The sequence below is a fragment of the Pristiophorus japonicus genome, chromosome 1, assembly GCF_044704955.1.
Source record: "Pristiophorus japonicus isolate sPriJap1 chromosome 1, sPriJap1.hap1, whole genome shotgun sequence".
Classification (NCBI taxonomy): Eukaryota; Metazoa; Chordata; class Chondrichthyes; family Pristiophoridae; genus Pristiophorus; species Pristiophorus japonicus.
In genome coordinates this window covers 512,035,796-512,063,739 of record NC_091977.1, presented here as the reverse complement: position 1 = coordinate 512,063,739, position 27,944 = coordinate 512,035,796, and the positions used below count along the sequence as shown (strand labels likewise).

The following is a 27,944-nucleotide window of genomic DNA, read 5'->3' as shown; positions in this document are numbered from 1 at the left end:
AAAATGTTCCCGATGTTGGGGAAGTCCAGAACCAGGGGACATAGTCTAAGGCTAAGGGGTAAGCCATTTAGGACATAAAAGATCCCATGGCACTATTTCGAAGAAGTGCAGGGGAGTTCTTCCCGGTGTCCTATTGTCCCCACTATCCCTCAATCAACAACACTGAAACAGATTATCTGGTCATTATCATATTGCTGTTTGTCCTACATGACAATGTTGAGTACACTTCAAAAAGTACTTCATTCGCAGTAAAGTGCTTTGAGATGTCTGGTGGTTATTGATATGTCCTTACTACACAGTATAAATGCACACGAGGCCCATGCTTGAGAGAAGGTCAGTCTGTGACCTGTCCTTTATTCCTTAGCACTCAAGTGATGAAGGTGGGTGGAGCTTCCCCTTTTATACCTGAAGGTCCAGGTTAGGAGTGTCTCCCACCTAGTGGTCAGTGTTCTCACGGTGTACAACTTAGGTCAGTTTATACATGGGTTACAATGCTGGTTGAATACATGACAGTTATCAAAGACATTATATAAATGCAAGTCTTTTTATTTATGATTTGTGGCTTCCATCATATGGTCATAAGATGTATTCAAAGTAAATGGTTTTAAGGTCACAAAAGCCTGATACTTGTTCCACCGTCCAACTCTGAAAAACAGGAGATTGTATTAATATTACTGTAATGTGTAAACATTACGATTAGTCTGAGTAACATTCATTGTCAGGCAATGTTGTCTTGATAATTATTATCTAGCCTCCGGAGAACATCACACCATAGTAACACCAGCTGTCACCTATTTAAATTTTTTCCCCATAATATAGCGTACATCTAACTTTAGCTGTGCTGTTTTTAGGATGCACATTTCAATATTCCTTGTATCTATTTTCATACCATACTTTGAACATGGTTCAAGCTGTACTAACATTGTTGTTATACTACAAGTCTGACACCCAATTTAAATAATTATCAGTATAAATGTGGCACTAAATTTGTAGTACACCATCAACGAATCCAAACATGGTGCAGCTAGTCTTGAGCAAGATTATTGCAAGTAGCTCTAACATTGCAGTAGTATTTTGTAAATCCATGAGCTGACGCTGGCACAATGCTCCAGATACTGATGGGCAGTACGACGTGCATCAAAACCAGTCAACCTACTTATTGGCATGTTCAATCTCTAGTTTCAGTCGACTTTTGTCGGGTAGTAAATTTTAGTGCAATGAAGTACAAAGAGTTGTTCCCTTCAGTGTGTGAGGTGCTCGGTGTGTGAGGTGCTCTCAGTGTATGAGGTGCTCTGATAGAAACATAGAAAAATAGGTGCAGGAGTAGGCAATTCGGCCATTCGAGCCTGCACCACCATTCAATAAGATCATGGCTGATCATTCCTTCAGTACCCCTTTCCTGCTATCTCTCCATATCCCTTGATCCCCTTATCTGTAAGGGCCATATCTAACTCCCTCTTGAATATATCCAATGAACTGGCATCAACAACTCTCTGCGGCAGGGAATTCCACAGATTAACAACTCTCTGAATGAAGACGTTTCTCATCATCTCAGTCCTAAATGGCTTACCCCTTATCCTAAGACTTGTCCCCTGGTTCTGGACTTCCCCAACATCGGGAACATTTTTCCCGCATCTAACCTGTCCAATCCCGTCAGAATCTTATATATTTCTATGAGATCCCCTCTCATCCTTCTAAAGGCCCAGTTGATCCAGTCTCTCCTCATATGTCAGTCCAGCCATCCCGGGAATCAGTTTGATGAACCTTCGCTGCACTCCCTCAATAGCAAGAATGTCCTTCCTCAGATTAAGAGACCTAAACTGAACACAATATTCCAGGTGAGGCCTCACTAAGGCCCTGTACAACTGCAGTAAGACCTCCATGCTCCTATACCCAAATCCCCTAGCTACGAAGGCCAACATACCATTTGCCTTCTTCACCGCCTGCTGTACCTGCTTGCCAACTTTCAATGACTGATGTACCATGACACCCAGATCTTGTTGCACCTCCCCTTTTCCTAATCTGCCGCCATTCAGATAATATTCTGCCTTCGTGTTTTTGCCCCCAAAGTGGATAACCTCACATTTATCCACATTATATTGCAACTGCCATGCATTTGCCCACTCACCTAACCTGTCCAAGTCACCCTACAGCCTCTTAGCATCCTCCTCACAGCTCACACCGCCACCCAGTTTAGTGTCTTCTGCAAACTTGGAGATATTACACTCAATTCCTTCATCTAAATCATTAATGTATATTGTAAAGAGCTGGGGTCCCAGCACTGAGCACTGCGGCACTCCACTAGTCACTGTCTGCCATTCTGAAAAGGACCTGTTTATCCCGACTCTCTGCTTCCTGTCTGCCAACCAGTTCTCTATCCACGTCAGTACATTACCCCCAATACCATGTGCTTTGATTTTGCACACCAATCTCTTGTGTGGGACCTTGTCAAAAGCCTTCTGAAAGTCCAAATATCCATCCACTGGTTCTCCCTTGTCCACTCTACTAGTTACATCCTCAAAAAATTCCAGAAGATTTGTCAAGTATGATTTCCCTTTCATAAATCCATGCTGACTTGGACCAATCCTGTCACTGCTTTCCAAATGCGCTGCTATTTCATCCTTAATAATTGATTCCAACATTTTCCCCACTACTGATGTCAGGCTAAACAGTCTATGATTACCCATTTTCTCTCTCCCTCCCTTTTTAAAAAGTGGTGTTACATTAGCTACCCTCCAGTCCATAGGAATTGATCCAGAGTCGATAGACTGTTGGAAAATGATCACCAATGCATCTGCTATTTCTAGGGCCACTTCCTTGAGTACTCTGGGATGCAGACTATCAGGCCCCGGGAATTTATCGGTCTTCAATCCCATCAATTTCCCTAACACAATTTTCCGCCTAATAAGGATTTCCTTCAGTTCCTCCTTCTCACTAGACCCTCGGTCTCCTAGACTTCCGGAATGGTATTTGTGTCTTCCTTCATGAAGACAGAACCAAAGTATTTGTTCAATTCGTCTGCCATTTCTTTGTTCCCCATTATAAATTCACCTGAATCCGACTGCAAGGGACCTAACTTTTGTCTTCACTAATCTTTTTCTCTTCACATATCTATAGAAGCTTTTGCAGTCAGTTTTTATGTTCCCGGCAAGCTTCCTCTTCTACTCTATTTTCCCCCTCTTAATTAAACCCTTTGTCCTCCTCTGCTGAATTCTAAATTTCTCCCAGTCCTCAGGTTTGTTGCTTTTTCTGGTCAATTTATATGCCTCTTCCTTGGATTTAACCCTATCCTTAATTTTCCTTGTTAGCCACGGTTGAGCCACCTTCCCTGTTTTATTTTTACTCCAGACAGAAATGTACAATTGCTGAAGTTCATCCATGTGATCTTTAAATGTTTGCCATTGCCTATCCACCATCACCCCTTTAAGTATCATTTAACAGTCTATTCTAGCCAATTCACGTCTCATACCATCGAAGTTATCTTTCCTTAAGTTCAGGACCCTAGTTTCTGAATTAACTGTCACTCTCCACCTTAATAAAGGATTCTACCATATTATGATCATTCTTCCCCAAGGGGCCTCGCACAACAAGATTGCTAATTAGTCCTTTCTCATTACACGTCACCCAGTCTAGGATGACCAGCTCTCTAGTTGCTTGCTTACATATTGGTCTAGAAAACCATCCCTAATACTCTCCAGGAAATCCTCCTCCACCACATTGCTACCAGTTTGGTTAGCCCAATCAATATTTAGATTAAAGTCACCCATGATAACTGCTGTACCTTAACTGCACGCATCCCTTATTTCTTGTTTGATGCTGACCCCAACATCACTACTACTGTTTGGTGGTCTGTAGACAACTCCCACTAGCGTTTTCTGCCCTGTGTGAGGTGCTCAGTGCATGAGGTGCTCGGTGTGTGAGGTGCTCTCTGTGTGTGAGGTGTCTGTGTGTGAGGTGAGAGTCAGTGTGTGAGGTGCTCAATGTGTGAGGTGAGAGTCGGTGTGTGAGGTGCTCTCAGTGCGCGAGGCGCTCTCAGTGTGCGAGGTGAGAGTCAGTGTGCGAGGTGAGAGTCAGTGTGTGAGGTGCTATCGGTGTGTGAGGTGAGGTTCAGTGTGTGAGGGGCTCTCAGTGTGTGAGGTGTCTCAGTGTGAAACATAGAAAATAGGTGCAGGAGTAGGCCATTCGGCCCTTCGAGCCTGCACCACCGTTCAATAAGATCATGGCTGATCATTCACCTCAGTACCCCTTTTCTGCTTTCTCGCCATACCCCTTGATCCTCTTAGCTGTAAGGGCCATATCTAACTGCCTCTTGAATATATCCAATGAACTGGCATCAACAACTCTCGGCGGTATGGAATTCCACAGGTTAACAACTCTCTAAGTGAAGAAGTTTCTCCTCATCTCAGTCCTAAATGGCCTACCCCTTATCCTTAGACTGTGACCTCTGGTTCTCGACTTCCCCAACATCGGGAACATTCTTCCTGCATCTAACCTGCCCAGTCCCGTCAGAATTTTATTTGTTTCTCTGAGATCCCCTCTCATCCTTTTAAACTCCAGTGAATACAGGCCCAGTCGATCCAGTCTCTCCTCATATGTCAGTCCTGCCATCCCGGGAATCAGTCTGCTGAACCTTCGCTGCACTCCCTCAATAGCAAGAACGTCCTCCCTCAGATTCGGAGACCAAAACTGAACACAATATTCCAAGTGAGCCCTGTACAACTGCAGTAAGACCTCCCTGCTCCTATACTCAAATCCCCGAGCTATGAAGGCCAACATACCTTTTGCTTTCTTCATCGCCTGCTGAACTTGCATGCCAACTTTCAATGACTGATGTACCATGACACCCAGGTCTCGTTGCACCTCCCCTTTTCCTAATCTGCCGCCATTCAGATAATATTCTGCCTTCGTGTTTTTGCCACCAAAGTGGATAACCTTACATTTATCCACATTATACTGCATCTGCCATGCATTTTCCCACTCACCTAACCTGTCCAAATCACCCTGCAGCATCTTAGCGTCCTCCTCACAGCTCACACCGCCACCCAGCTTCCTGTCATCTGCAAGCTTGGAGATATTACACTCAATTCCTTCATCTAAATCATTAATGTATATTGTAAATAGCTGGGGTCCCAGCACCGAGCCCTGCGGCCCCACTCGTCTCTCAGGTGCTCTAAATGTGTGAGGGGCTCAGTGTGCGAGGTGCTCTCGGTAGTGTCCCTGCACCTTACTACAAACTCACACGAGGCATGGATATATCAGACACGGTCACTCTGTGACCTTCACCTTTATTGCCAGGACCAAGCAGTGTGGACCCTGGGTGGGACCTCCCCTTTTATACCTGGAAACCCAGGTGAGGAGTGGTTCCCGCAAGTTCACCCTCTGTGGTCAGGGTGTGCATTTTTAGGGTACAGGCACAGTGTACATGAGTTACAGTTACATGACTATGCCATTGCAAGATGGTTAAATACATGACACTTTCTGTGTGTGAGGTGCTGTCAGTGTGTGAGGCGCTCAGTGTGTGAGGTACTCTCAGTGCATGAGGTACTCTCTGTGTGTGAAGTGCTCTCAGTGCGTGAGGTACTCTCAGTGCATGAGGTACTCTCTGTGTGTGAAGTGCTCTCAGTGTGTGAGGTGCTCTCAGTGTGTGAGATGCTCTCAGTGTGTGAGGCGCTCTGTGTGTAAGGTGCTCTCAGATGGGGCACGGGAGATCATTGTTAATCTTAATTCTATTTTCAACTTGTGTCGGTAATTTCAGTGGTTTAAGCATCTGAATTTTCAGATCCCTTTGTTCCTTTTGACAATTTAGTTTCTTACTGGTCGGACTGGACTAAAATTCGAGCAGCGAGCAGCTGCCTGAGCGGCCCCGACCTGAGAGGCCCTGACCCGAGCGCCGAGTGGCCCCGACCTCAGTGAGTCTGAGCGGCCCCAAGCGCCGAGTGGCCCTGACCCGAGCGCCGAGTGGCCCCGACCTCAGTGAGTCTGAGCGGCCCCAAGCGCCGAGTGGCCCCGACCCGAGCACCGAGCGGCCCCGGCCTCAGTGAGTCTGAGCGTCCCCGAGCGGCGAGCGGCCCCGACACGAGCACTGAGAGGCCCTGACCTCAGTGAGTCTGAGCGTCCCCGACCCGAGCACCGAGAGGCCCCGACCCGAGTGCCGAGCGGCCCCGACCCGAGCACCGAGAGGCCCCGACCCGAGCACCGAGAGGCCCCGACCTCAGTGAGTCTGAGCGTCCCCGACCCGAGCGCCGAGCGGCCCCGACCTGAGCACCGAGAGGCCCCGACCCGAGCGCCGAGCGGCCCCGACCCGAGCGCCGAGAGGCCCCGACCCGAGCGCCGAGCGTCCCCGACCCGAGCACCGAGAGGCCCCGACCCGAGCGCCGAGCGGCCCCGACCTGAGCACCGAGAGGCCCCGACCCGAGCACCGAGAGGCCCCGACCTCAGTGAGTCTGGGTGACCCCGACCCGAGCACCGAGCGTCCCCGACCCGAGCACCGAGAGGCCCCGACCCGAGCGCCGAGCGGCCCCGACCCGAGCACCGAGAGGCCCCGACCCGAGCGCCGAGCGGCCCCGACCCGAGCACCGAGAGGCCCCGACCCGAGCGCCGAGCGGCCCCGACCCGAGCACCGAGAGGCCCCGACCCGAGCGCCGAGCGGCCCCGACCCGAGCACCGAGAGGCCCCGACCCGAGCGCCGAGCGGCCCCGACCTGAGCACCGAGAGGCCCCGACCTCAGTGAGTCTGAGCGTCCCCGACCCGAGCACCGAGAGGCCCCGACCCGAGCGCCGAGCGGCCCCGACCCGAGCACCGAGAGGCCCCGACCTCAGTGAGTCTGAGCGTCCCCGACCCGAGCACCGAGAGGCCCCGACCCGAGCACCGAGAGGCCCCGACCCGAGCACCGAGAGGCCCCGACCTCAGTGAGTCTGGGTGACCCCGACCCGAGCACCGAGCGGCCCCGACCCGAGCACCGAGAGGCCCCGACCCGAGCACCGAGAGGCCCCGACCTCAGTGAGTCTGGGTGACCCCGACCCGAGCACCGAGCGGCCCCGACCCGAGCACCGAGAGGCCCCGACCTCAGTGAGTCTGGGTGACCCCGACCCGAGCACCGAGAGGCCCCGACACGAGCACCGAGAGGCCCCGACCTCAGTGAGTCTGGGTGACCCCGACCCGAGCACCGAGAGGCCCCGACCCGAGCACCGAGAGGCCCCGACCTCAGTGAGTCTGGGTGACCCCGACCCGAGCACCGAGAGGCCCCGACCCGAGCACCGAGAGGCCCCGACCCGAGCACCGAGAGGCCCCGACCCGAGCGCCGAGCGGCCCCGACCTCAGTGAGTCTGGGTGACCCCGACCCGAGCACCGAGAGGCCCCGACACGAGCACCGAGAGACCCCGACCTCAGTGAGTCTGAGCGTCCCCGACCCGAGCGCCGAGCGGCCCCGATCCGAGCACCGAGCGGCCCCGATCCGAGCACCGAGAGACCCCGACCTCAGTGAGTCTGGGTGACCTCGACCCGAGCACCGAGCGGCCCCGACCCGAGCACCGAGCGGCCCCGACACGAGCACCGAGAGACCCCGACCTCAGTGAGTCTGAGCGTCCCCGACCCGAGCACCGAGCGGCCCCGACCCGAGCACCGAGAGGCCCCGACCCGAGCACCGAGAGGCATCGATCCGAGCACCGAGAGACCCCGACCTCAGTGAGTCTGAGCGTCCCCGACCCGAGCGCCGAGCGGCCCCGATCCGAGCACCGAGAGGCCCCGACCCGAGCACCGAGAGGCCCCGACCTCAGTGAGTCTGAGCGTCCCCGACCCGAGCGCCGAGCGGCCCCGACCTCAGTGAGTCTGAGCGGCCCCGAGCGCCGAGCGGCCCCGATCCGAGCACCGAGCGGCCCCGACCCGGGCACCGAGAGGCCCCGACCCGGGCACCGAGAGGCCCCGACCCGAGCACCGAGAGGCCCCGACCTCAGTGAGTCTGGGTGACCCCGACCCGAGCACCGAGAGGCCCCGACCCGAGCACCGAGAGGCCCCGACCCGAGCACCGAGAGGCCCCGACCTCAGTGAGTCTGGGTGACCCCGACCCGAGCACCGAGAGGCCCCGACCCGAGCACCGAGAGGCTCCGACCTCAGTGAGTCTGGGTGACCCCGACCCGAGCGCCGAGCGGCCCCGATCCGAGCACCGAGAGGCCCCGACCTCAGTGAGTCTGGGTGACCCCGACCCGAGCGCCGAGCGGCCCCGATCCGAGCACCGAGAGGCCCCGACCTCAGTGAGTCTGGGTGACCCCGACCCGAGCACCGAGCGGCCCCGATCTGAGTGCCGAGAGGCCCCGACCTCAGTGAGTCTGGGTGACCCCGACCCGAGCACCGAGCGGCTCCGACCCGAGCACCGAGAGGCCCCGACCTCAGTGAGTCTGGGTGACCCCGACCCGAGCACCGAGCGGCCCCGATCTGAGTGCCGAGAGGCCCCGGCCTAAGTGAATCCAAGCGGCCCTGATCCGAGAGGCCCCGATCCGAGCGGCAAGTTTCCCCGTTCTAATTTTTGAAATTGGTGCCGCGCAGCCTATCCTTTATTGTAAAGAGCAATTGTAAATGTGACCATCTGTATATGTCCCACCCAGCAGAAAGACACCCTCTCTAAAAAGTTATATTTTCATCTTTGCAGAGAAAGATGGCACACAACAAAAGAGAGAGAACTCGAACAGGAGGAGGCCCGACAAATCTGCACCCACTGACACATTTGAATGAGAGGGTCGCTGCTTTGATGGATCCTGCCTGGAGAAAAGCAACCACCACTGCACAAGCTGGGCTCACACTCGAGGGAGAGGGTAAGTCCTGCAAATTCCACAGTCTGGCTTTTCTAAATGTTAAGTACTGCGTGGGCTAGCCACGCTTCAGTTCATGGGGATGTCTCCGTCTGCTACGCTTCGGTTGATGCAATGTGCTATCATTCATCATGGTCCTTCAAATGAGCCTGCTATCTGCACTGTGTGAGCCTACTCATGCCACCCTGCCCCCTCCTTTGCTGCTAACCATTTGTCTGTTCTGTTATATTTTGCAGATCTTGAGGCCAACCCTGACGAGGCTGAAGACGATGCAGAAGAAGATTCAGACACGGACAAGCCTGAAGAGGAGAACATCTTCCAAACCCACCTTCCAGACCAAGGGCATGGGGGGGGTGAGGGGGAGGGGGAGGTGATGGATGAAGCCCCCACTGTTGTACTCACTCTGGAGGAGGTGCAGGTGCCACCCATGGAGGTGCCAGCCCCTTTCCTCAGTGGTACGAGTGTTGGGACATTCCATGGCTTCACACAGTCCGAGGCTGCGGGTCCCAGTACGATGCAGCAAACCATACCCAGGGCCCCACTGTCCAAGACTGCAGGTCCAAGTGGGATGCATCGAGGCACATCCAGGGTGAGGAGGGGAAGGAGAGCTCTCCTGAGGTACAGGATCTAATTAACGTGGTTCAGATGATGGCAATGAGTGCGGAGAGCATTGATTTTTCACAATCACTCCTGGACACCATCAGTGGGGTGGGTAATGAGGTATCGGGATTGTCGGGAGAAGTAACAACACTCTCATGAGAAATGGGAACACTGTTGGTGAACATGAGGGAGGGAATGTGGCAGTTAGCTGATACACTGTCGGCGAACATGAAGGAGGGAATGTTGGAGGTAATTGAGACACTGTCAGGGCACATGAGGGAGGGAATGTCAGAGTTAGCTGCGGCAATAAGGGAACATGCCCAGACCCCGCAGCCATTGACAGAATCAACTGTTACACCCACTCCAATCCCCAGACCAGCCTCTGAAGAGGCCCAAGCCGGGCCTTCCACATTATGCCCCCCATCAAGAAGTGCGCATTACCCAAGATGCGTGAAAGAATAAGTTTGGTGCCAACCTGAGAAACGCTGTGCCACTGCCTGCGGGCAGGGGTGGAGTCACCAAGAGCAAGAGCAGCGGGCGGACTTAGAATGAGGTGGAGGAGAGATGGGTGCAGCCTTTCTTTGCTGCTGCTGTTGTTGTTATTATTATTATTGTTAATATTGTTACTGTTGTAACTGTTCTCACATTAAAAGTTTTTTGTAAACGATGTAAATTTACAAGTTTAAAAGTTTGTTTTAAGTGATCTTAAAGTTTTTAAGTGATCTTAATGTTTGTAAATGACCTTAACTGAAAACTTTAAAGTTAGATACAGGAATATTTTTATTAAAGTTAAGTACAAACAAGTTTTGATTAAATTTTGAATAAAATATATTTTAATTTACAACTGAATCATTTCTATTATTTATTCCATTATTAACACAACTTTTTGAACTAAAGAAGAATCATTTCCATTATTTATTCCATTAACACAACACAACATTACAGAACAGGTCCAAACAGTTCTGTGTGGAATAGTTGCTGCTGAGCCTTCAGGCAGCAAAGCGTTCACGGATGAGCTGCTGGGGGTGCAAGGCTCGAGCAATCGTTAAAGGGGCACGATGGCCCGCCCTCCTCCGCCGTCATGCTCCGGGATCAGGTAGTTGCATGCCTTCCTCCTCCTCTTCCTCATTGTCATCTGCATCTTCCTCCTCATCAGCAGCCACTCTCACCTCAGGTGTGTCTTCTACTACGAGCTGCTGCTGCCTCATGATGGCTAAGTTATGCAGCATGCAGCACACAACAGTATGCCGACAATCTCAGGGGAGTATATCAAGTAGCCTCCAGAATGGTCCAGGAATTGGAAATGCTGCTTCAAGATGCCAATGGCCCTCTCTATAATGCTGCGTGTCACAATGTGCGATATGTTGTATTCCCAGTCAACTTCTGTCCAGGCTACGCGTAGGGGTGTCATGAGCCCGGTGTCTCCCTGCAGCCAGCTTTGCCCTTCTGGCTGATGCTGAAACGTGGCTGATATAACACTCTCACGTAGGATGAACGCATCATGGGTGCTCCCAGGGTATCTTGCATCAACTGACATGATGCGATGCATGTCATCACAGACGAGCTGTACATTCACGGAGTGAAAGCCTTTTCTGTTCCTGTACATCTCGGAATCCTCCAAAGGTGCTTGCCAAGCGATGTGGGTACAATCAATGCAGCCCTGTACCTTTGGGAAGCCAGCAATCCTGGAGAAGCCCACGGCCCTGTCATGCATTGCCTGGGCAGTCATGGGTAACTTTATGTAGTCATTCCTCCGGGCATATAGTGCAGCAGTCATCTGCCGAATGCAGATATGTGTTGCATTTTGAGAAATGGTGCACACATCCTCAGTTGTGGCCTGGAATGATGCAGATGCATAAAATGAAAGTGCAGCTGTAACCTTTACTTGACTGACAAAGAAGTGCTCCTGAATCTTCTAGGTTGTAGGTCTGCTTTTACAGCCTCACAAATCTCGGTTACAACTTCTTTGCACAGTCTGCATCACTCAGGTACAGGAATGAACGACTGTCTCGATATACCCTATGTGCGTAAAGCCTCCTGCCCATCATCCTACATGCTCTAATCAATCGTCTCCTCTGCAGCACCATCATACAGAAGGCTTGCACGAGGTATGGCATTGTCAATATTGCCTCCATAATTAAATTGTAGCTTTGCAAGAAGCTCAAAACAGCAGGACAACGAACTTAAACCTGCTTTCCTCTCTCTCTCTCTCCCCAAGGTCGACGCCCAAGTATGGACCACACCCTGGTCTGCGCATGCGCAATAGGCATACTTAGAGCAGGAAGTTAGGCATTCAATGAAGACATTTGGGGCAACGAAGTCTAATGCAATACTTTAAATTTTGACCGAACGTCTCCTCACCGGGCTCAAGGGTCGGCCAGCAGAATCGCTCCCTCACCCATTCCCTGCATTTTCTACTTTCGAGTCCTCATCTGCTGCTGCTTCTTCATCATCATCGTTATCTTCATCAGGAACTCCTTGAAAGGCATTTTCAGGGGCTCAGCATCCACCGTCCCCCGCCCCCCCCACGGGCTTCTTTTGAAGCTGTTGTCTGTATAAGAGTTCTCTTCCCTTCAGTTCGGCTTCCACCCCCGCGCACCCCCCGCCCCCCCCACCCCCCCCCCCCAGCCACACCCAGGCTTCTTTTAAAGCCGAGCCCCAAGCCCCTGTGTCCGGGCGAGGGAGCAATTCTACCGGCCGACGCTCTGACCCTCGAGCCCGGTGAGGAGACGTTCGGTGGTGGTGTGGTACTTTGAAAAAAAATCAAAAATGAAAGAATTGCATTAGACTTCCCATTTTCTCTCTTTTGATTTTGAAAAAATTAATTTCGTGATGCATATTCTTTGCCTTCTTGACACCCTCCAAAACTCCGCATAAAAACAATGATGTCTTTCTGTGCCGATTTTTTAGTGTGCGCTGGTTTTTCTTAAGTGCCCAGAAAGTTTTTTGGGAGTGGTTACATACGCCATCCTCGGAGAAATGTAAGTTGGCCAAACTTGCTTAAATCTGAAAAACTGGCGCAGACATCAGGTAATGCCCCGAATGACGCAAAAAAACTAACCTAAAAAAATCATAACTAATTGAGTTACGCTGGCGCAGAAACTTTGGGGAAACTTGGATCTTTTAATTTACTCCAAAAAATGCGGCGCAGATAACTGGGGAAAAATGTCAGAAATGACACACAGTTCTAGTTCCTTAGTTTGATATTTATATGAAATGAGCCAAAATGATTCACTGGAGATTTGGCAATAGGTTCTGAGTTCACATACGCAGATGGCTGAAATGGGCCTAAATTTGGCCAGGAATTGCTCCGTTTTTTTGGGAGCAACTTGATTTTTCTGGAGTATCTTAAAAATCCCCATTCTGCACATTCAATTTGCGCCAGTGTAAGTGAGTTAGTTAGGATTTTTTTTTGTTTCGTTTTTTTTCCAAAAGGGGGCGTTACCAGCCGTTTTGGCCATTTAAGCCAGATTGGACAGCTAATAGTTGTTCGAAACTAACTTAGGCCAGCATATGTGGCCACTTGTGGCCGCACAGAAAACCCTTTCGGAGAGTTAAGAAATCAGCGCAGGTAAGTACATTCTAAAGCACCATGCATTAAACAAAGCAAAAAAATAAGCATTCAATAACAAATAAAAAATACAAGGAAGCTGAGAGGACCTGCACCTCGCACCAAGACTTACAAAGCACTAAACAAAGCACAAAAAGTAATAAACAAATAATTAACAAATAAAAAATAGAAGGAACCCTGCACCTAAAGCACCAAGACTAAAGTAATAAGCAATCAATCAATCAATCAATAACAAATAAAAACAAAGTAACCTTGTCCAAACTACTCCTACACAGTCCCTTTCAGTACCTTCAATAACATTCTTTTGCTGGCTCCTACTTTATTCTAACCAATGGCATATAAATATTCAGCACAATGTATAGACCAAGTGCAGTGCCCTTACTCCATCCATTGTGTGGCCTTGTGAACATTGCCAGCATGCTTCCCATTTGTTTCAGACATTGGACACCTAACCTAACCCAATCTACTCCTTCGAAACTGAAAACATCAGCATACTATCCAGCTGCAGAGTTTCACTGACAACCCACTGGGGTTCTGGTTCTCTCAGACCTCCTTTTATTGGTGTGGCTGGATAAGGCAGCGGGCCACCGATGAGGGAGCACATTCAACTAGGGATAGGGGCGGCACGCTTCGGCCCCTCTCAACAGCCTGCAGAGCACACTCAAAGATTCTGGGGGCAAGGAGCTACTGCGCATGCGTGCACAGTCTAACGCGCATGTGCAGAGGTCCCGGCACTGTTTTCAGCGCCGGGACCTGGCTCCGCCCCTGAATCCAGTTGCCATGTTACGCCACCATGGAGGAGAGGCTGGGGAGCAGCCAAACTCAGCCCGAAGATTTTTGGCGCCCTTGGAGTTCTACAAAAGCGGCACACCTCTGGTGAGTGTACCAGAAATCTCTGCTGGCCAAATTTGGGCCCATAATGGGAGGGATGGCCCAGCTGAATAAAGCGAGCTCCAGAAAATGAGCAAGGTTCAAGTCTCAGCCCATGGGGGTAAAGTTTTTGGGACAGATTTTCAACTGCCAATATTATAGGTAAGTTTTTAAAGAATGTGAATTATTTAAGATTTTATGTTTTTTATTGGATTATAAATTTTAATTTTTGGTACAGATAGTGAGCTGGTTGAGTACCCAAGATGATCACTCAAAGAAATAATAACATGTTTGAGGGATTTGATGCGTTGCTGTTGTGCTAACTGTCTGTCATCGGTAATAGCTTTTAAAAAATAGATATAGCTTGCTTCATTGCTTCAGAGTGAATGGTTGTAAAGAGACACATTGATTTTTATTGTATAGTGCTCCTTGACTGATTGTTTTTTAGTCAATGGGATATTTGGGTGAATTCACTTAACAGACATTTCTGATCTTTTTCTAATTAATAGAAGATCTGAGCTCATCATTTTGAGGTATGATGGATATTTTCCATATTCTTTTAATATATATATCACTCTATGGATGCACACTTGACCCAAGACATGATTATATAGAGGTTTTGAATACAATTAGGTATTTGCTTGTTATTTAGAGTTGTTATGAAGGCATATTGATTCTATAACTATTTTTATATGAATCATGTGTTTAAAATGTATTTTTTATTGCAACAGGTAGTTGCAACTCACTTAGCAAAGTAGTAAAGTTACTTGATATGTTGTACAGGTATCATTAGGTGGACATATAAATATACTACCAGGTGTAAAGTTACCCTTTACTGGGCCAGTAATTGACACCATGGTACCAATTTTGATACTCTAACAGTCCAATAGGAGAAAAAAAAATTACCAGCAATTATCAATATAAGATCATTTTAATCTTAATCTATTTTGGACTACCATGATGCAAAAAATCAAAAGGTGAATCTAAATAATTTAACCTATAGCACAGCATCTTCCTCCATAATAAAATGTTACTATTGCCAACAATGTTAATTTAAATTAATCAAATGTCTAAGTGTGTATAACAATACTGCCATGAAAAGCAATGCACAACAAATTGGAACATTCATAACCCCAAACTAAAACTTTGTCCCTGGGGTCCTGATTAACATTACTTATAATTTACTGTACTTTAGACATTTTTCTATTACAACTATCTTAAGTGGATGATCTGAACTTCACATTCGCTGATCCACAGAACTCAGCTACAATTTTCTGATTTTATTTTCTCATATCCTTGAATGTATTATTCATAATTTTCTCAAAAAGCAAATTCCTTTGCAGTTGTCACATTCCAGCAGACTTACAAAGGAGGATAAAATAATAAAGATGGCTCAAAAAACTATTTTTTTAAGTAGAGAATATGTATATCATTCTTTCTGAGCTGTGTGTAACAAAATGTAAACCCATTTCCAAAGGGTTTAAAATTGGATGCGCCTATTAGTACTATTAAATGGCTGCCATGTCTCTGATTGGCTCTCCATTATCACATGACCCATTGCCGATTGGTTCCCTTGGAGGATAAGGCACACCCTGAAGTTTCTCTGGAATGTGTAAATGGAACTGCCCAGCCCAAGTTCTGATTGACTTTGAAAATTTAAATTTGATCCATTCTGACTTCAGAAGCCAGATCTCGAACCGAGCAAAAGCCTCCAAGTTCCAGCTGAAGTCCCTTACCTCAGCGCAAGTGCTGCCTCCCCCAGCTGAAGTCCCTTACCCCAGCGCAAGTGCTACCTCCCCCAGCCAAAGTCCCTTACCGCAGCGCAAGTGCATGACTTTACCTCCCACCCCTACCCACCATAGATGGGACATTGTGTGGGTCACAGATTGTTAACAGGTTTATTGGGTATGAAGTGAATAGTGAGTGTTGTGACTTCTGGATTTCATCCACTTCAACGATGTCCCTTGTAACACACGTGCTGAGCTTTCCGAGAAATCGGGTGTGGATGTAAAGGGGGTTGGAAGGACGCGATCCATCTTCCCAGAGTTCCCTCTCTCCCCTCCGATTTCCTCCACCCACCCCCCCCCCCCATGTCCCTCTCTCTCCTACCCCCGTTTCTCTCCCTCTCCCCCCTGCCGCCGTGTCTCTCTCCCGCCCCAGTGTCTCTCTCCCTCCTATTCCCCGTTTATCTCCCCCTCCCCGTGTCTCTCTCTCCCTGCTGCCTCTCTCCCCAGGCCGCCCCTCTCCTCCAGTCGCCAGCCACCCCTCTCCCCTGGCCGACAGCCGCCTCTCCCCCCCGGCTGCCCTTCTCCTCCAGCCGCCCGCCAGTTCAACGGGAGATTCAGTGGCTTACAGCTCAGTCAGACAACGTGGTCAGTTTAGAATCAATTGCAGGGCCCCACATCTGGTTCAGGGCCCCATTTCCGGTCTCGGGTGCGAGGCATCGGGGGGTGGAGTCCGGAGGACGCAGGCGCAGAAAGCGTTAGTACAAATAGTCACTCCATTTAAAGATAATTTGCTCATGCAGGGAATAAAAGGGGGTAGAATGTACAATTGGGAAGGTCTGTGATAGGGTGGAAGGTAGAGTGATTAAATGGCAAAAGGGAGGTGGTAATGGAACAATAAAGAAACAAAGGATGGCTTCAGAGGAAGTGTAAATAATAATAATAACTTTTATTTATATAGTGCCTCTAACATAGTAAAACATCCCAAGGCGTTTCACAGCAGTGTTACAGACAATCAAATAAATTTGACACCGAGCCACAGAAGAAATTAAGGCCGGTGATAAGCTTGTTTAAAGAGGTAGGTTTTAATGAGCGTCTGAAAGGAGGAAAGAGGTAGAGAGGCATAGAGGTTTAGGGAGGGAGTTCCAGAGCTTAGAGCCCAGGCAGCTGAAGGTGCATCCACCGATGGTTGAGCAGTTACAATGAGGGATGTTCAAGAGGCCAGAATTTGAAGAGCGCAGACATCTTGTGGGGTTGTGAGGCTGAAAAAGATTACAGAGATAGGGAGGAGCAAATCCATGGAGTGATTTGTAAACAAGGATGAGAATTTTGAAATCGAGGCATTGTTTAATTGGGAGCCTGATACGTATGCTTATCACTATAACAAATCACACATGGCCCATTGCTGGAGCTGATCACCTTGTGACCTTTAGGTTTAATGTAAACTCCAAAAGTGAAACCTGCACAAGGAGCCTGCTTTATATCTTTATATAGGGAGGCAGCACGAGGTGCAGTAATGTGCCGACTACGTGTGTGGGAAGTGCATCCGCCTGCAGCTCCTAACGGACCGCATTGTGGCCTTGGAGCTGCGGGTGGATTCACTCTGGAGCATCCACAATGCTGAGAATGACGTGAATAACATGTTTAGTGAGTTGGTCTTACCGCAGGTAAAGGGTACACAGCCAGATAAGGAATGGATGACCAACAGGAAAAGCAGTGCAAGGGAGGTAGTGCAGGGGTCCCCTGCGGTCATCCCCATTCAAAACAGATACACCACTTTGGGTACTGTTGAGGGGGATGACTCATCAGGGGAGGGCAGCAGCAGCCAAGTTCATGGCACCGCGGGTGGCTCTGCTGCACAGGAGGGCAGGAAAAAGAGTGGGAGAGCTATAGTGATAGGGGATTCAATTGTAAGGGGAATAGATAGACATTTCTGCGGCTGCAACCGAGACTCCAGGATGGTATGTTGCCTCCCTGGTGCAAGGGTCAATGATGTTTTCGGAATAGGTGCAGGGCAGTCTGAAAAGGGAGGGTGAACAGCCAGTTGTCGTGGTCCAACGATATAGGTAAAAAATGAGATGAGGTCCTACGAGACGAATTTAGGGAGCTAGGAGCTAAATTAAAAAGTACGACCTCAAAAGTAGTCATCTCAGGATTGCTACCAGTGCCATGTGCTAGTCAGAGTAGGAATCGCAGGATAGCTCAGATGAATACATGGCTTGAGGAGTGGTGCAGAAGGGAGGGATTCAAATTCCAGGGATATTGGAACCGGTTCTGGGGGAGGTGGGACTAGTACAAATCGGACCGTCTACACCTGGGCAGGATCGGAACCAATGTCCTCGGGGGAGTGTTTGCTAATGCTGTTGGGGAGGAGTTAAACTAATATGGCAGGAGGATGGAACCTATGCAGGGAGACAGAGGGAAGCAGAATGGGGGTAGAATCAAAAGATAGAAGGAAGAAAAGTAAAAGTGGAGGGCAGAGAAACCTAAGGCAAAAAGCAAAAAGAGCCGCATTACAGCAAAATTCTAAAGGAGCAAAGTGTGTTCGAAAGACAAGCCTGAAGGCTCTGTGCCTCATTGTGAGGAGTATTCGGAATAAGGTGGACAAATTAACTGCGCAGATAGCAGATAGCAGTTAACGGATATGATGTAATTGGCATCACGGAGACATGGCTCCAGGGTGACCAAGGCTGGGAACTCAACTTTCAGGGGTATTCAACATTTATGAAGGATAGGGAGCTGGCCATCCTAGACTGGGTGATGTGTAATGAGAAAGGACTAATTAGCAATCTTGTTGTGCGAGGCCCCTTGGGGAAGAGTGACCATAACATGGTAGAAGTCTTTATTAAGATGGAGAGTGACACAGTTAATTCAGAAACTAGGGTCCTGAACTTAAGGAAAGGTAACTTCGATGGTTTGAGGCGTGAATTGGCTAGAATAGACTGGCAAATGATACTTAAAGGGTTGACGGTGGATAGGCAATGGCAAACATTTAAAGATCACATGGATGAACTTCAGCAATTGTACATCCTTGTCTGGAGTAAAAATAAAACAGGGAAGGTGGCTCAACCGTGGCTAACAAGGGAAATTAAGGATAGTGTTAAATCCAAGGAAGAGGCATATAAATTGGCCAGAAAAAGCAACAAACCTGAGGACTGGGAGAAATTTAGAATTCAGCAGAGGAAGACAAAGGGTTTAATTAAGAGGGGGAAAATAAAGTACGAGAAGAAGCTTGCCGGGAACATAAAAACTGACTGCAAAAGCTTTTATAGATATGTGAAGAGAAAAAGATTAGTGAAGACAAACGTAGGTCCCTTGCAGTCGGATTCAGGTGAATTTATAATGGGGAACAAAGAAATGGAAGACCATTTGAACAAATACTTTGGTTCTGTCTTCACGAAGGAAGACACAAATAATGTTTCGGAGGTACTAGGGGACCGAGGGTCTAGTGAGAAGGAGGAACTGAAGGATATCCTTATTAGGCGGGAAATTGTGTTAAGGAAATTGATGGGATTGAAGGCCAATAAATCCCCGGGGCCTGATAGTCTACATTCCAGAGTAATTAAGGAAGTGGCCCTAGAAATAGTGGATGCATTGGTGATCATTTTGCAACAGTGTATCGACTCTGAATCAGTTCCTATGGACTGGAGGGTTGCTAATGTAACACCACTTTTTAAAAAGGGAGGGAGAGAGGAAGCGGATAATTATAGACTAGTTAGCCAGACATTATTAAGGATGAAATAGCAGCGCATTTGGAAAGCAGTGACAGGATCGGTCCAAGTCAGCATGGATTTATGAAAGGGAAATCATGCTTGACAAATCTTCTGGAATTTTTTGAGGATGTAACTAGAGAGTGGACAAGGGAGAACCAGTGGATGTGGTGTATTTGGACTTTCAAAGGCTTTTGACAAGGTCCCACACAAGAGATTGGTGTACAAAATCAAAGCACATGGTATTGGGGGTAATATACCGATGTGGATAGAGAACTGGTTGGCAGACAGGAAGCAGAGAGTCGGGATAAACGGGTCCTTTTCAGAATGGCAGGCAGTGACTAGTGGGGTGCCGCAGGGCTCAGTGCTGGGACCCCAGCTCTTTACAATATACATTAATGATTTAGATGAAGGAATTGAGTGTAATATTTCCAAGTTTGCAGATGACACTAAACTGGGTGGCGGTGTGATATGTGAGGGGGACGCTAAGAGACTGCAGGGTGACTTGGACAGGTTAGGTGAGTGGGCAAATGCATGGCAGATGCAGTATAATGTGGATAAATGTGAGGTTATCCACTTTGGGGACAAAAACACGAAGACAGAATTTTATCTGAATGGTGGCAGATTAGGAAAAGGGAGGTGCAATGAGACCTGGGTGTCATGGTTCATCAGTCATTGAAAGTTGGCATACAGGTACAGCAGGCGGTGAAGAAGGCAAATGGTATGTTGGCCTTCATAGCTCGGGGATTTGAGTATAGGAGCAGGGAGGTCTTACTGCAGTTGTTCAGGGCCTTGGTGAGGCCTCACCTGGAATATTGTGTTCAGTTTTGGTCTCCTAGTCTGAGGAAGGACGTTCTTGCTATTGAGGAAGTGCAGCGAAGGTTCACCAGACTGATTCCCGGGATGGCAGGACTGACATATGAGGAGAGACTGGATCAACTGGGCCTTTATACATTGGAGTTTAGACGGATGAGAGGGGATCTCATAGAAACATATAAGATTCTGACGGGACGGGACAGGTTTGATGTGGGTAGAATGTTCCCGATGTTGGGGAAGTCCAGAACCAGGGGACAGAGTCTTAGGATAAGGGGTAAGCCATTTAGGAGATGAGGAGAAACTTCTTCACTCAGTGAGTTGTTAACCTGTGGAATTCCCTGCCGCAGAGAGTTGTTGATGCCAGTTCACTGGATATATTCAAGAGGGAGTTAGATATGGCCCTTATGGCGAAAGAGATCAAGGGGTATGGAGAGAAAGCAGAAAAGGGGTACTGAGGGAATGATCAGCCATGATCTTATTGAATGGTGGTGCAGGCTCGAAGCGCCAAATGGCCTACTCCTGCACCTATTTTCTATGTTTCTATGTTTGAACTCATTATTGAGGCCGGAAGATTGTAAAGCACCCAATTGAAAGATGAGGTGTTGTGTCTCGAGCTTCATTGGAATAGTGTAGTAGACCGAGGACAGAGAGGTTATAGTGGGATGGAGAATTAAAATTGCAAGCAACCGGAAGCTCTGGTCACACTTGCGGACTGACAGCGGCTTTCAGCAAAACGATCGGCATTTGGTCTCCCCAATGTAGAGGAGACCGCATTGTGAGCTGCGAAAACAGTAAATTAAGTTGAAAGTACAAGTAAATCGCCGTTTCACCCGGGAGTAGCGTTTGGTGTCCTGGATGGTGGTAATGAAGGAGGTGACAGGACAGGTGTTGCATCCCTTGCATGGGAAGGTGCTGGGGGAGGGAGAGCAGGTGTTGGGGGTGATGGAAGTTTGGTGCCTTGTCATTCTGAACCGCATAAAGACGATTTCTGCGTGGTGCAATTCCTAAGCTGGTTAACAGCTTAATTGCTTTCCATCCCCACAATTGAAAATTAATAAAAAAGCTAACTGAAGATAGAATCTTCTTTGCACATTTAAAAGAGCAGGGGAACGGTGTGTGTTTGCGTGGGGGCGGGTGTAGGGAAAGAGAAAGGCGGAAAGGGTACTTTCAAAAGAAAATAATTCCTCCTGCTAGATAATGTTAAAATATTCTTGAAAAAAACAAGGGGGTTAAATTTAAAATTTCCTTTTCCTTCTCCATGGAGATCATCGTTAAGTATATTTACTGCGCTTAGCATCAGGTGAAAGCTACTACTACACCAACACAAGTGATGACACCAATAAACAAATGGTTCCATTATATGCAGCTTGACTTCTGGCCTAGTTCTGAATGCCACTTGGGAAAACATTTAAACTGGGGGAAATTTAGTACCAGCTTACAACTGAAGTGTATAAGGCCAATACCGATCCCAACTGATATACACAATATATGGGGAGTGTAACAGGATCCATACATTGTATTTAATCCATGTTGTATGTCAGTTGGGTATTTGATGCTGGCACTGGGGCCCAAAATAAAACTGCTTTTATGCGATGTGAGACCCAAAGCAGGTTGCAACCGGAAGATTGGCTGCTGGGAAAGTTCAGTTAAAAACAAGGGAACAGATTGGGGATTGAATTTGAGACTTTTCTGGTTTGTGTGCTGATAATTCTTTCCTGAGTTTATGATAGTTATAAGATTGTGCTGGTAAGTAAGTTTGTCTCAAAGTTAGTCTACTTCAAAAATAAAGTATGTAAAATATATGCTTACTAGCTGTTTATTCTTTAGTATTTGTCAGTTTGAAGTACTGACAAACATAAAATTTAGGATCAAAAGTTCTTAGATATAACAAGGCATGAGGAGCTAAAAAATATTGTTTAGCTCTCCACTTTTCAAGTACAATAGAACATTCTTACAATGTGTACATGTCGATAAAGGATGTGCAACAGGCGACTATACCAATGTTGTCCAACAGAAATTGCTGACGAGCCACAGGTGTGGTTACAGCAACACAGTTTTAGCCACTTGTATTCATTTTAGTAGAAAGTGCCTTACATACACTCACACAATACAGGTAAATGTGCTTCAAGTGTATATTTATCAAACATCTACCACCATTCACCAACCAAGGAAGCAAAGCACTCATAACGATCAAAAAACACTTGCAAACTCTGCTTTTAATCAAACCATTTTACCAACTAATATACAAAAAGTTTAAAGTACACATGTATGCACCATGCGAATATGAGTTTTGATATCAATCATGTGCCCATGTATGGTGTCCATTATTCAATTTACCAATCAGAAATGCTATTATCCACATCTGGATTCCCAATTAGTCACATGTGGGTAGTAGCTGCTGTCGTGGACAACACTGAACTATACTATTTGAGGACTGAAACTGTGAATTGCTAACTTTCATACATTACATCATTATCAAGTTTACTTACAGTAGGATTTGTAGTTAGCTGAACCATCTAATACCGTTTAACAACAACAACTTGCATTTATATTGCACTTTAACATAGTAAAATGTCCCAAGGCACATCGCAAGAGCGTCATCAAACAAAATTTGACACCGAGTTACAAAAGGGGATATTAGGATAGGTGCACCAATGTCATCCCCAGCATCGACCACGCTCGATCAACTCCGTTGGGTGGGCCACGACGTCCGCATGTCCGATACGAGACTCCCAAAACAATCGCTCTACTCGGAGCTCCGACATGGCAAGCGAGCCCCAGGTGAGCAGACGAAGCGCTTCAAGGACCCTCAAAGCCTCCTTGAAAAAGTGCAACATCCCCACCGACACCTGGGAATCCCTGGCCCAAGACTGCACAAAGTGGACGAAAAGCATCCGGGAAGGCGCCAAACACCTTGAGTCTCTACACCGAGAGCAAGCTGAAGCCAAGCATAAACTGTGGATGGAACGCACGGCAACCCAAGCACCTCACCTACCCATTCCTTCACCTGTGACAGAGACTGTAGATGCCGCATAGGACTCAGCAGCCACATGAGAACTCATTTTTAGTGTGGAAGCAAGTCATCCTTGACTCTGAGGGACTGCCTAAGAAGACTAAGATTAGGGCAAAAAGAGATAGGTTTTAAGCAGTGTCTTAAAGGAGGAAAGAGAAGCAGAGAGGTTTAGGGAGGGAATTCCAGAGCTTAGGGGCTTGGTAACTGAAGGCAGGGTTGCCAATGGTGAAGCAATTAAAATCAGGGATGCTCAAGAGGCTAGAATTGGAGCGCATATATCTCAGAGGGTTGTAGGATTGGAGGAGAATACAAATTTAGCGGGGTAAGGCCATGGCAGGATTTGAAAACAAAGATGAGAATTTTAAAATCGAGGCATTGCTTAACTGGAAGCCAGTATAGATCAGCGATCACAGAGGTGATGGGTGGTTTGGACTTGGTGCGAGTTAGGACACAGGCAGCAGAGTTTTGGACAAGCTTAGGTTTATGGCTGGTGGAAGATGGGAGGCCAGCCAATAGTACATTGTAATAGTCAAGTCTAAAGGTAACTAAAGCATGGTTGAAGGTTTCAGCAGCTGATGAGCTGAGGCAGGGATGGAGTCGGGTGATGTTACTGATGTGGAAATATGCGGTCTTTGTGATGGCAATGGATATGTGGTCGGAAGCTCATTTCAAGGTCAAATACGATAACAACATTGTGAATAGTCTGGTTCAGTCTCAGACAGTTGCCAATGAGAGATAGAGTCGGTGGCCAGGGAGTTTGTGCCGGGGACTGAAGACAATGGCTTTAATCTTCCCAATATTTAGTTGGGAGGAAATTTCTGCTCATCCAGTACTCCTTACAATCTTCTCCTCACCTGACATCTGCAAACAATGCACTTTCCAGGAACGGTCACTGGTTCGTGATCAGAAGTGAGCATTATGGCTGTTCCGCCGTCCCCAGCTGACTAGCCCAAGAACGCTGAGACCAATTGGAATAACCATTTTCCTGTCTCAGCTGAGATGAGCTAATTCAGTACAGACAGTGGTCAAGTCTCATTTGTTGAGCTCAATACCAGGCAATGAATTTACCATCTGAGCCATCTGGGGAGCTAATATATACTAAAATTTGCAACCGAGTTTGAATTTCTGGTTGGAAAATGGAGCAGTTGTAGTTGTCACATACATGCATGGGAACAGCTTTATTTTGGCATTTCTAAGATGCGTGCAGAAGCAAGCAATTTTATTGCAGAATCACCCTGGTACGCAGGAAGAAAGAAATCCTATTGTGTTGTTTTACGGAATGCACTGCCATAGAGCATCCTGAATACTAATGGAACTAAAACAGTCAAAAAATGTAAATATTCTTCCAATTCAGAGGAAACTAAGTGGATCTGAGCTTTGAGCACTGTCATAAGTGCTTTGCTTCCAATGAACTAAAGCTAAATTTAATTTACAAATAACTATAACATATCCTCTTTATGTGAATGAAAAATATCAATTTGTTTTTTTAAGATTTGTGGTCCCTGTAGCTACCTTCAGTTCCTGAATTAATGTATTATTCATGTTAGCTGCTTCCATTCATTTCACTGTGGTTCATTTTTTCATTTGTTACCACTGTAACCATTATCTGTGGCTAATCTCAGTTTCCTCTGTCAAAAGGCTTACCACAAACTTCCGTTGTGGAGTCATGAAAGGAAACCATTATCTGTGCTGTTCTTTCCAGGCAGATACAATGTGGTTACAATGCACATATTTATAAAAAAAGAATTATAGCATATAAGCCGGCTAAAAGTTACCTTTCCATTCAAATATAACTTTAAACAAAAGTAACATTCTGATAATTTCTACGTACACAAAAAGTTAAAAGATACAGAGAAATGCTTCACTCTTTTCTCTTGATTGACTTCCTCCTCCCCATCGCAAAGGCAGAGTCAGGAGTTGTACCTCAACCACTGATAGAGGTCTTATGCTGCAGGCATTATAATTTGGCATTAATACAGTCCCCTCAAGATTTCTTATAAAAAATTCTAATCTTATGGTTGCAAAAATGTGTTTAAAATTTAATCTCATAGCAGTGGTAAGCAGCTAGCAGAATAGTTGAACTGCTTTCATGCACTGTAAATCAAATAAATATCAGACTCTATTCCCTCTTTGAAAATATTTCAAAATCATGCGAGGTCTTGACAGAGTAGATAGAGAGAAGCTATTCCCATTGGCAGAAAGGTCGAGAACCAGAGGATGCAGATTTTAAGTGACTGACAAAAGAACATAAGAAAAAACTTTTTTACATAACGAGTGATTCGGATCTGGAATGCACTGCCCGAAAAGATGGTGGAGGCAGACTCAATCACGACTTTCAAAATGAAGTTGGATAAGTATTTGAAAGAAAATTTTTTGCAGGGCTACAGGGAAAAGACACGGGAGTGAGACTAGCTGAAGTGCTCTTGCAGAGAGCCGGCACGGGCTTGACGGGCCGAATGGCTGCCTTCCGTGCTGTAACCATTCTATGGGCCCAAATTTCCCCAAGAGTTGCTCTGTTTTTTTTGAAGTAGCTTTTTTTGGAGTAACTTAAAAATCACAAATTTGCCCATTTAACGTGCTCCAATGTAAGTCAGTTAGTTAGGTTTTTTTCTAGTTTAGTTTGTTCTCTCCAAAAGGAGGCGTGACAAGCCACTTACGCCTCTTCTGGCATAGAAGCAAATTTGGCTAGCTGAAAGTTACTCCAAACTAACTTAGGCCAGTGTATGTGGCCACTTTTGTAGGAACAGAAAAACCTTACTTACATTTAAGAAATCAGCGCAGGTAGCCAGAGATAGGGGGGGGGGGGGGTGAGTTAGAGGATTCCAAAGCATCAGCACAGCATTACAACATCTTCAGCACAACAGCTGCACAACATCATCAAAAATAAATGAAAGATAAATCAGCTACTGAAAATAGAAAAGTCCTAACTTGCCGACTGCAGGACGCACCGGCTAGCCCTCCCGCCAGGGTTAGGGGCGGCAGGCATGCGTGACTGTAGTGGTGAGGGATTTTTACTGTTTACAGTCGACCTTAAATGTTGCATGGTCCTAATGGAGGATGATTCAGTTTTGATGCAGAACATCTTTTATTGTAAATTTTACAGTGCATTTCAATGACACCAACAACAACAACAGGAAAGAAAGTCTGCACCAATCCCTCACCCACATCTCTGGGAAAGTGCACTTCCTCATAGGGTCGGTGATGGTGTTGGGGGGTGTTGGGGGCCCGGCTTGGATCTGACCGGTGGCTGGTGCGTGGAGTGAAGTGGGAGTGGCATTTGAGTCTCCGGCCTTTGTGCCCTGATTGCAGAAGCCAGCTACTTCATGGCATCTTCCATTGTCTGCACACCCTCTGAAATGCCCACCCTCATTTCCCATCTTAGTGCAGAGATCTCACCCGACACGTGTCGAGTCCTCATCACGTACCCCACTGATGGCAGCCACAAGTGATCTTGTGAGGGCATTGGTCTCCTCACCCAATGAAACAACCTGATTAACCTCTGATGAGGGCTGCCTCTCAGGAGAGACTGGTCGGCTTCTCCTTCCCCTCGCACCCCTCCAGACGGTAGAGGACTGGGTGTCCCAAGATGCATTTCCTGACCGCCACTGGGACCCGCGACCTCGGAAGCCGTGAACCCATGGAAGATTGCCGAAGAGCTCATGGAGGGTTCTGGCAGTGTGATGCCCTGTGATATGTCCGGATCCAAATCGCGGTCAGCATTCTCCTGAGCACACATTTCCATGGACCCCTCCTCCCCCCACCCGCCTTGGTCTGAAGTGCATGCATCTGGATCCTCAGGATCTGAGGAGTGTCTTCTTCTTCTGCAAACGACAACAGAATGGTTAGCAGCACAGGAGAGGGCAGGATGGGTGGCATGAGTAGTCTCACACATAGCAGGCCAATCAGCAAGTTGATTTGAAGGGCGACTATGCATTTTAATGACTCACCCTCACCCTCGCGCATGGGTCCAGCTTGTGCAGAGCTGATTCTTTTTCTGCCAGTGCGAGTCAGCAAGGCAGCAACCCTCTGTTCCAGGGGTGTCAGTTGGTGCAGATTTGGCGGACCTCCTCCTGTTCTAGTTCTCTCCCTCTTGTTGTGGGCCAATTTCTTCTGCAAAGTTGAAAATATTAATTGTCAGACATGGTGCGCTTCTGATGGGTGGGACGCCTACAGATGCTCACATTTTCCACTGCAATTCAATTTAAAGATGAAGATATTACTTACACTCACTACTTGATCAACGTTCTGCCATTTCTTCTTGCACTGGCTTCCAGATCTTGCGGTGTTGACCCCAGCGGAGAATTCTTCTGCAACGAGGTTCCATCTTTTTCTCATTTCCTTGGGTGATACCTTTGACGGACCACTCTTGCTGATATCCAGCTCCAGCCATTTCTCCTCAATTACAGTCACTAATTTCTCCACTTCCTCTTGGAGGAAATTCTTGGTTTGTCTTGCACGATTTTGCGCCATTTGCCTATTGGACTCAAACGCAGATAATGTTCAAAGATCACACTTACACCTCTCCAGCACTCCTTTCCACTCCCTCAGCCACACAAAAATCAATATTTAGACCTCACCTTTATATATGCTCCATAACCATTTATTCTGAGGACGCTCTCCCTTTAATTGGCCAATTGCCCAGCTTCCTGTTGCACTGCGCATGCGCGCAAACTGTTCCGTCCAGTGGGCATGCACTCAAATGGTCATGCGTGCCCTTGCCAGCACTACACATAACGCTGGGCACAAGCCCCGCCCTCCCCTGCGCTGAACAAGCACGGCCAAAGCTCCGCCACCCCCCAGGCTCTGCAGCGCGACGCCAATGGATCCGGACAACGA

At 47.6% G+C, this 27,944-nt stretch overlaps 1 protein-coding gene across 1 annotated transcript; it reads right to left on the bottom strand.

Moving 5' to 3' along the window:
* Nucleotides 1-559: 559 nt before the first annotated feature.
* On the bottom strand, nt 560-27,780 carry LOC139260388 (myb/SANT-like DNA-binding domain-containing protein 3). The gene is made up of 3 exons (XM_070876958.1): nt 27,333-27,780; nt 27,062-27,218; nt 560-645 (listed from the first exon to the last, which is right to left on the bottom strand). The coding sequence occupies exons 1-3, from the start codon at nt 27,576-27,578 to the stop codon at nt 611-613; spliced, it is 438 nt and encodes a 145-aa protein (XP_070733059.1). The 5' UTR covers nt 27,579-27,780; the 3' UTR covers nt 560-610.
* Nucleotides 27,781-27,944: the final 164 nt, after the last annotated feature.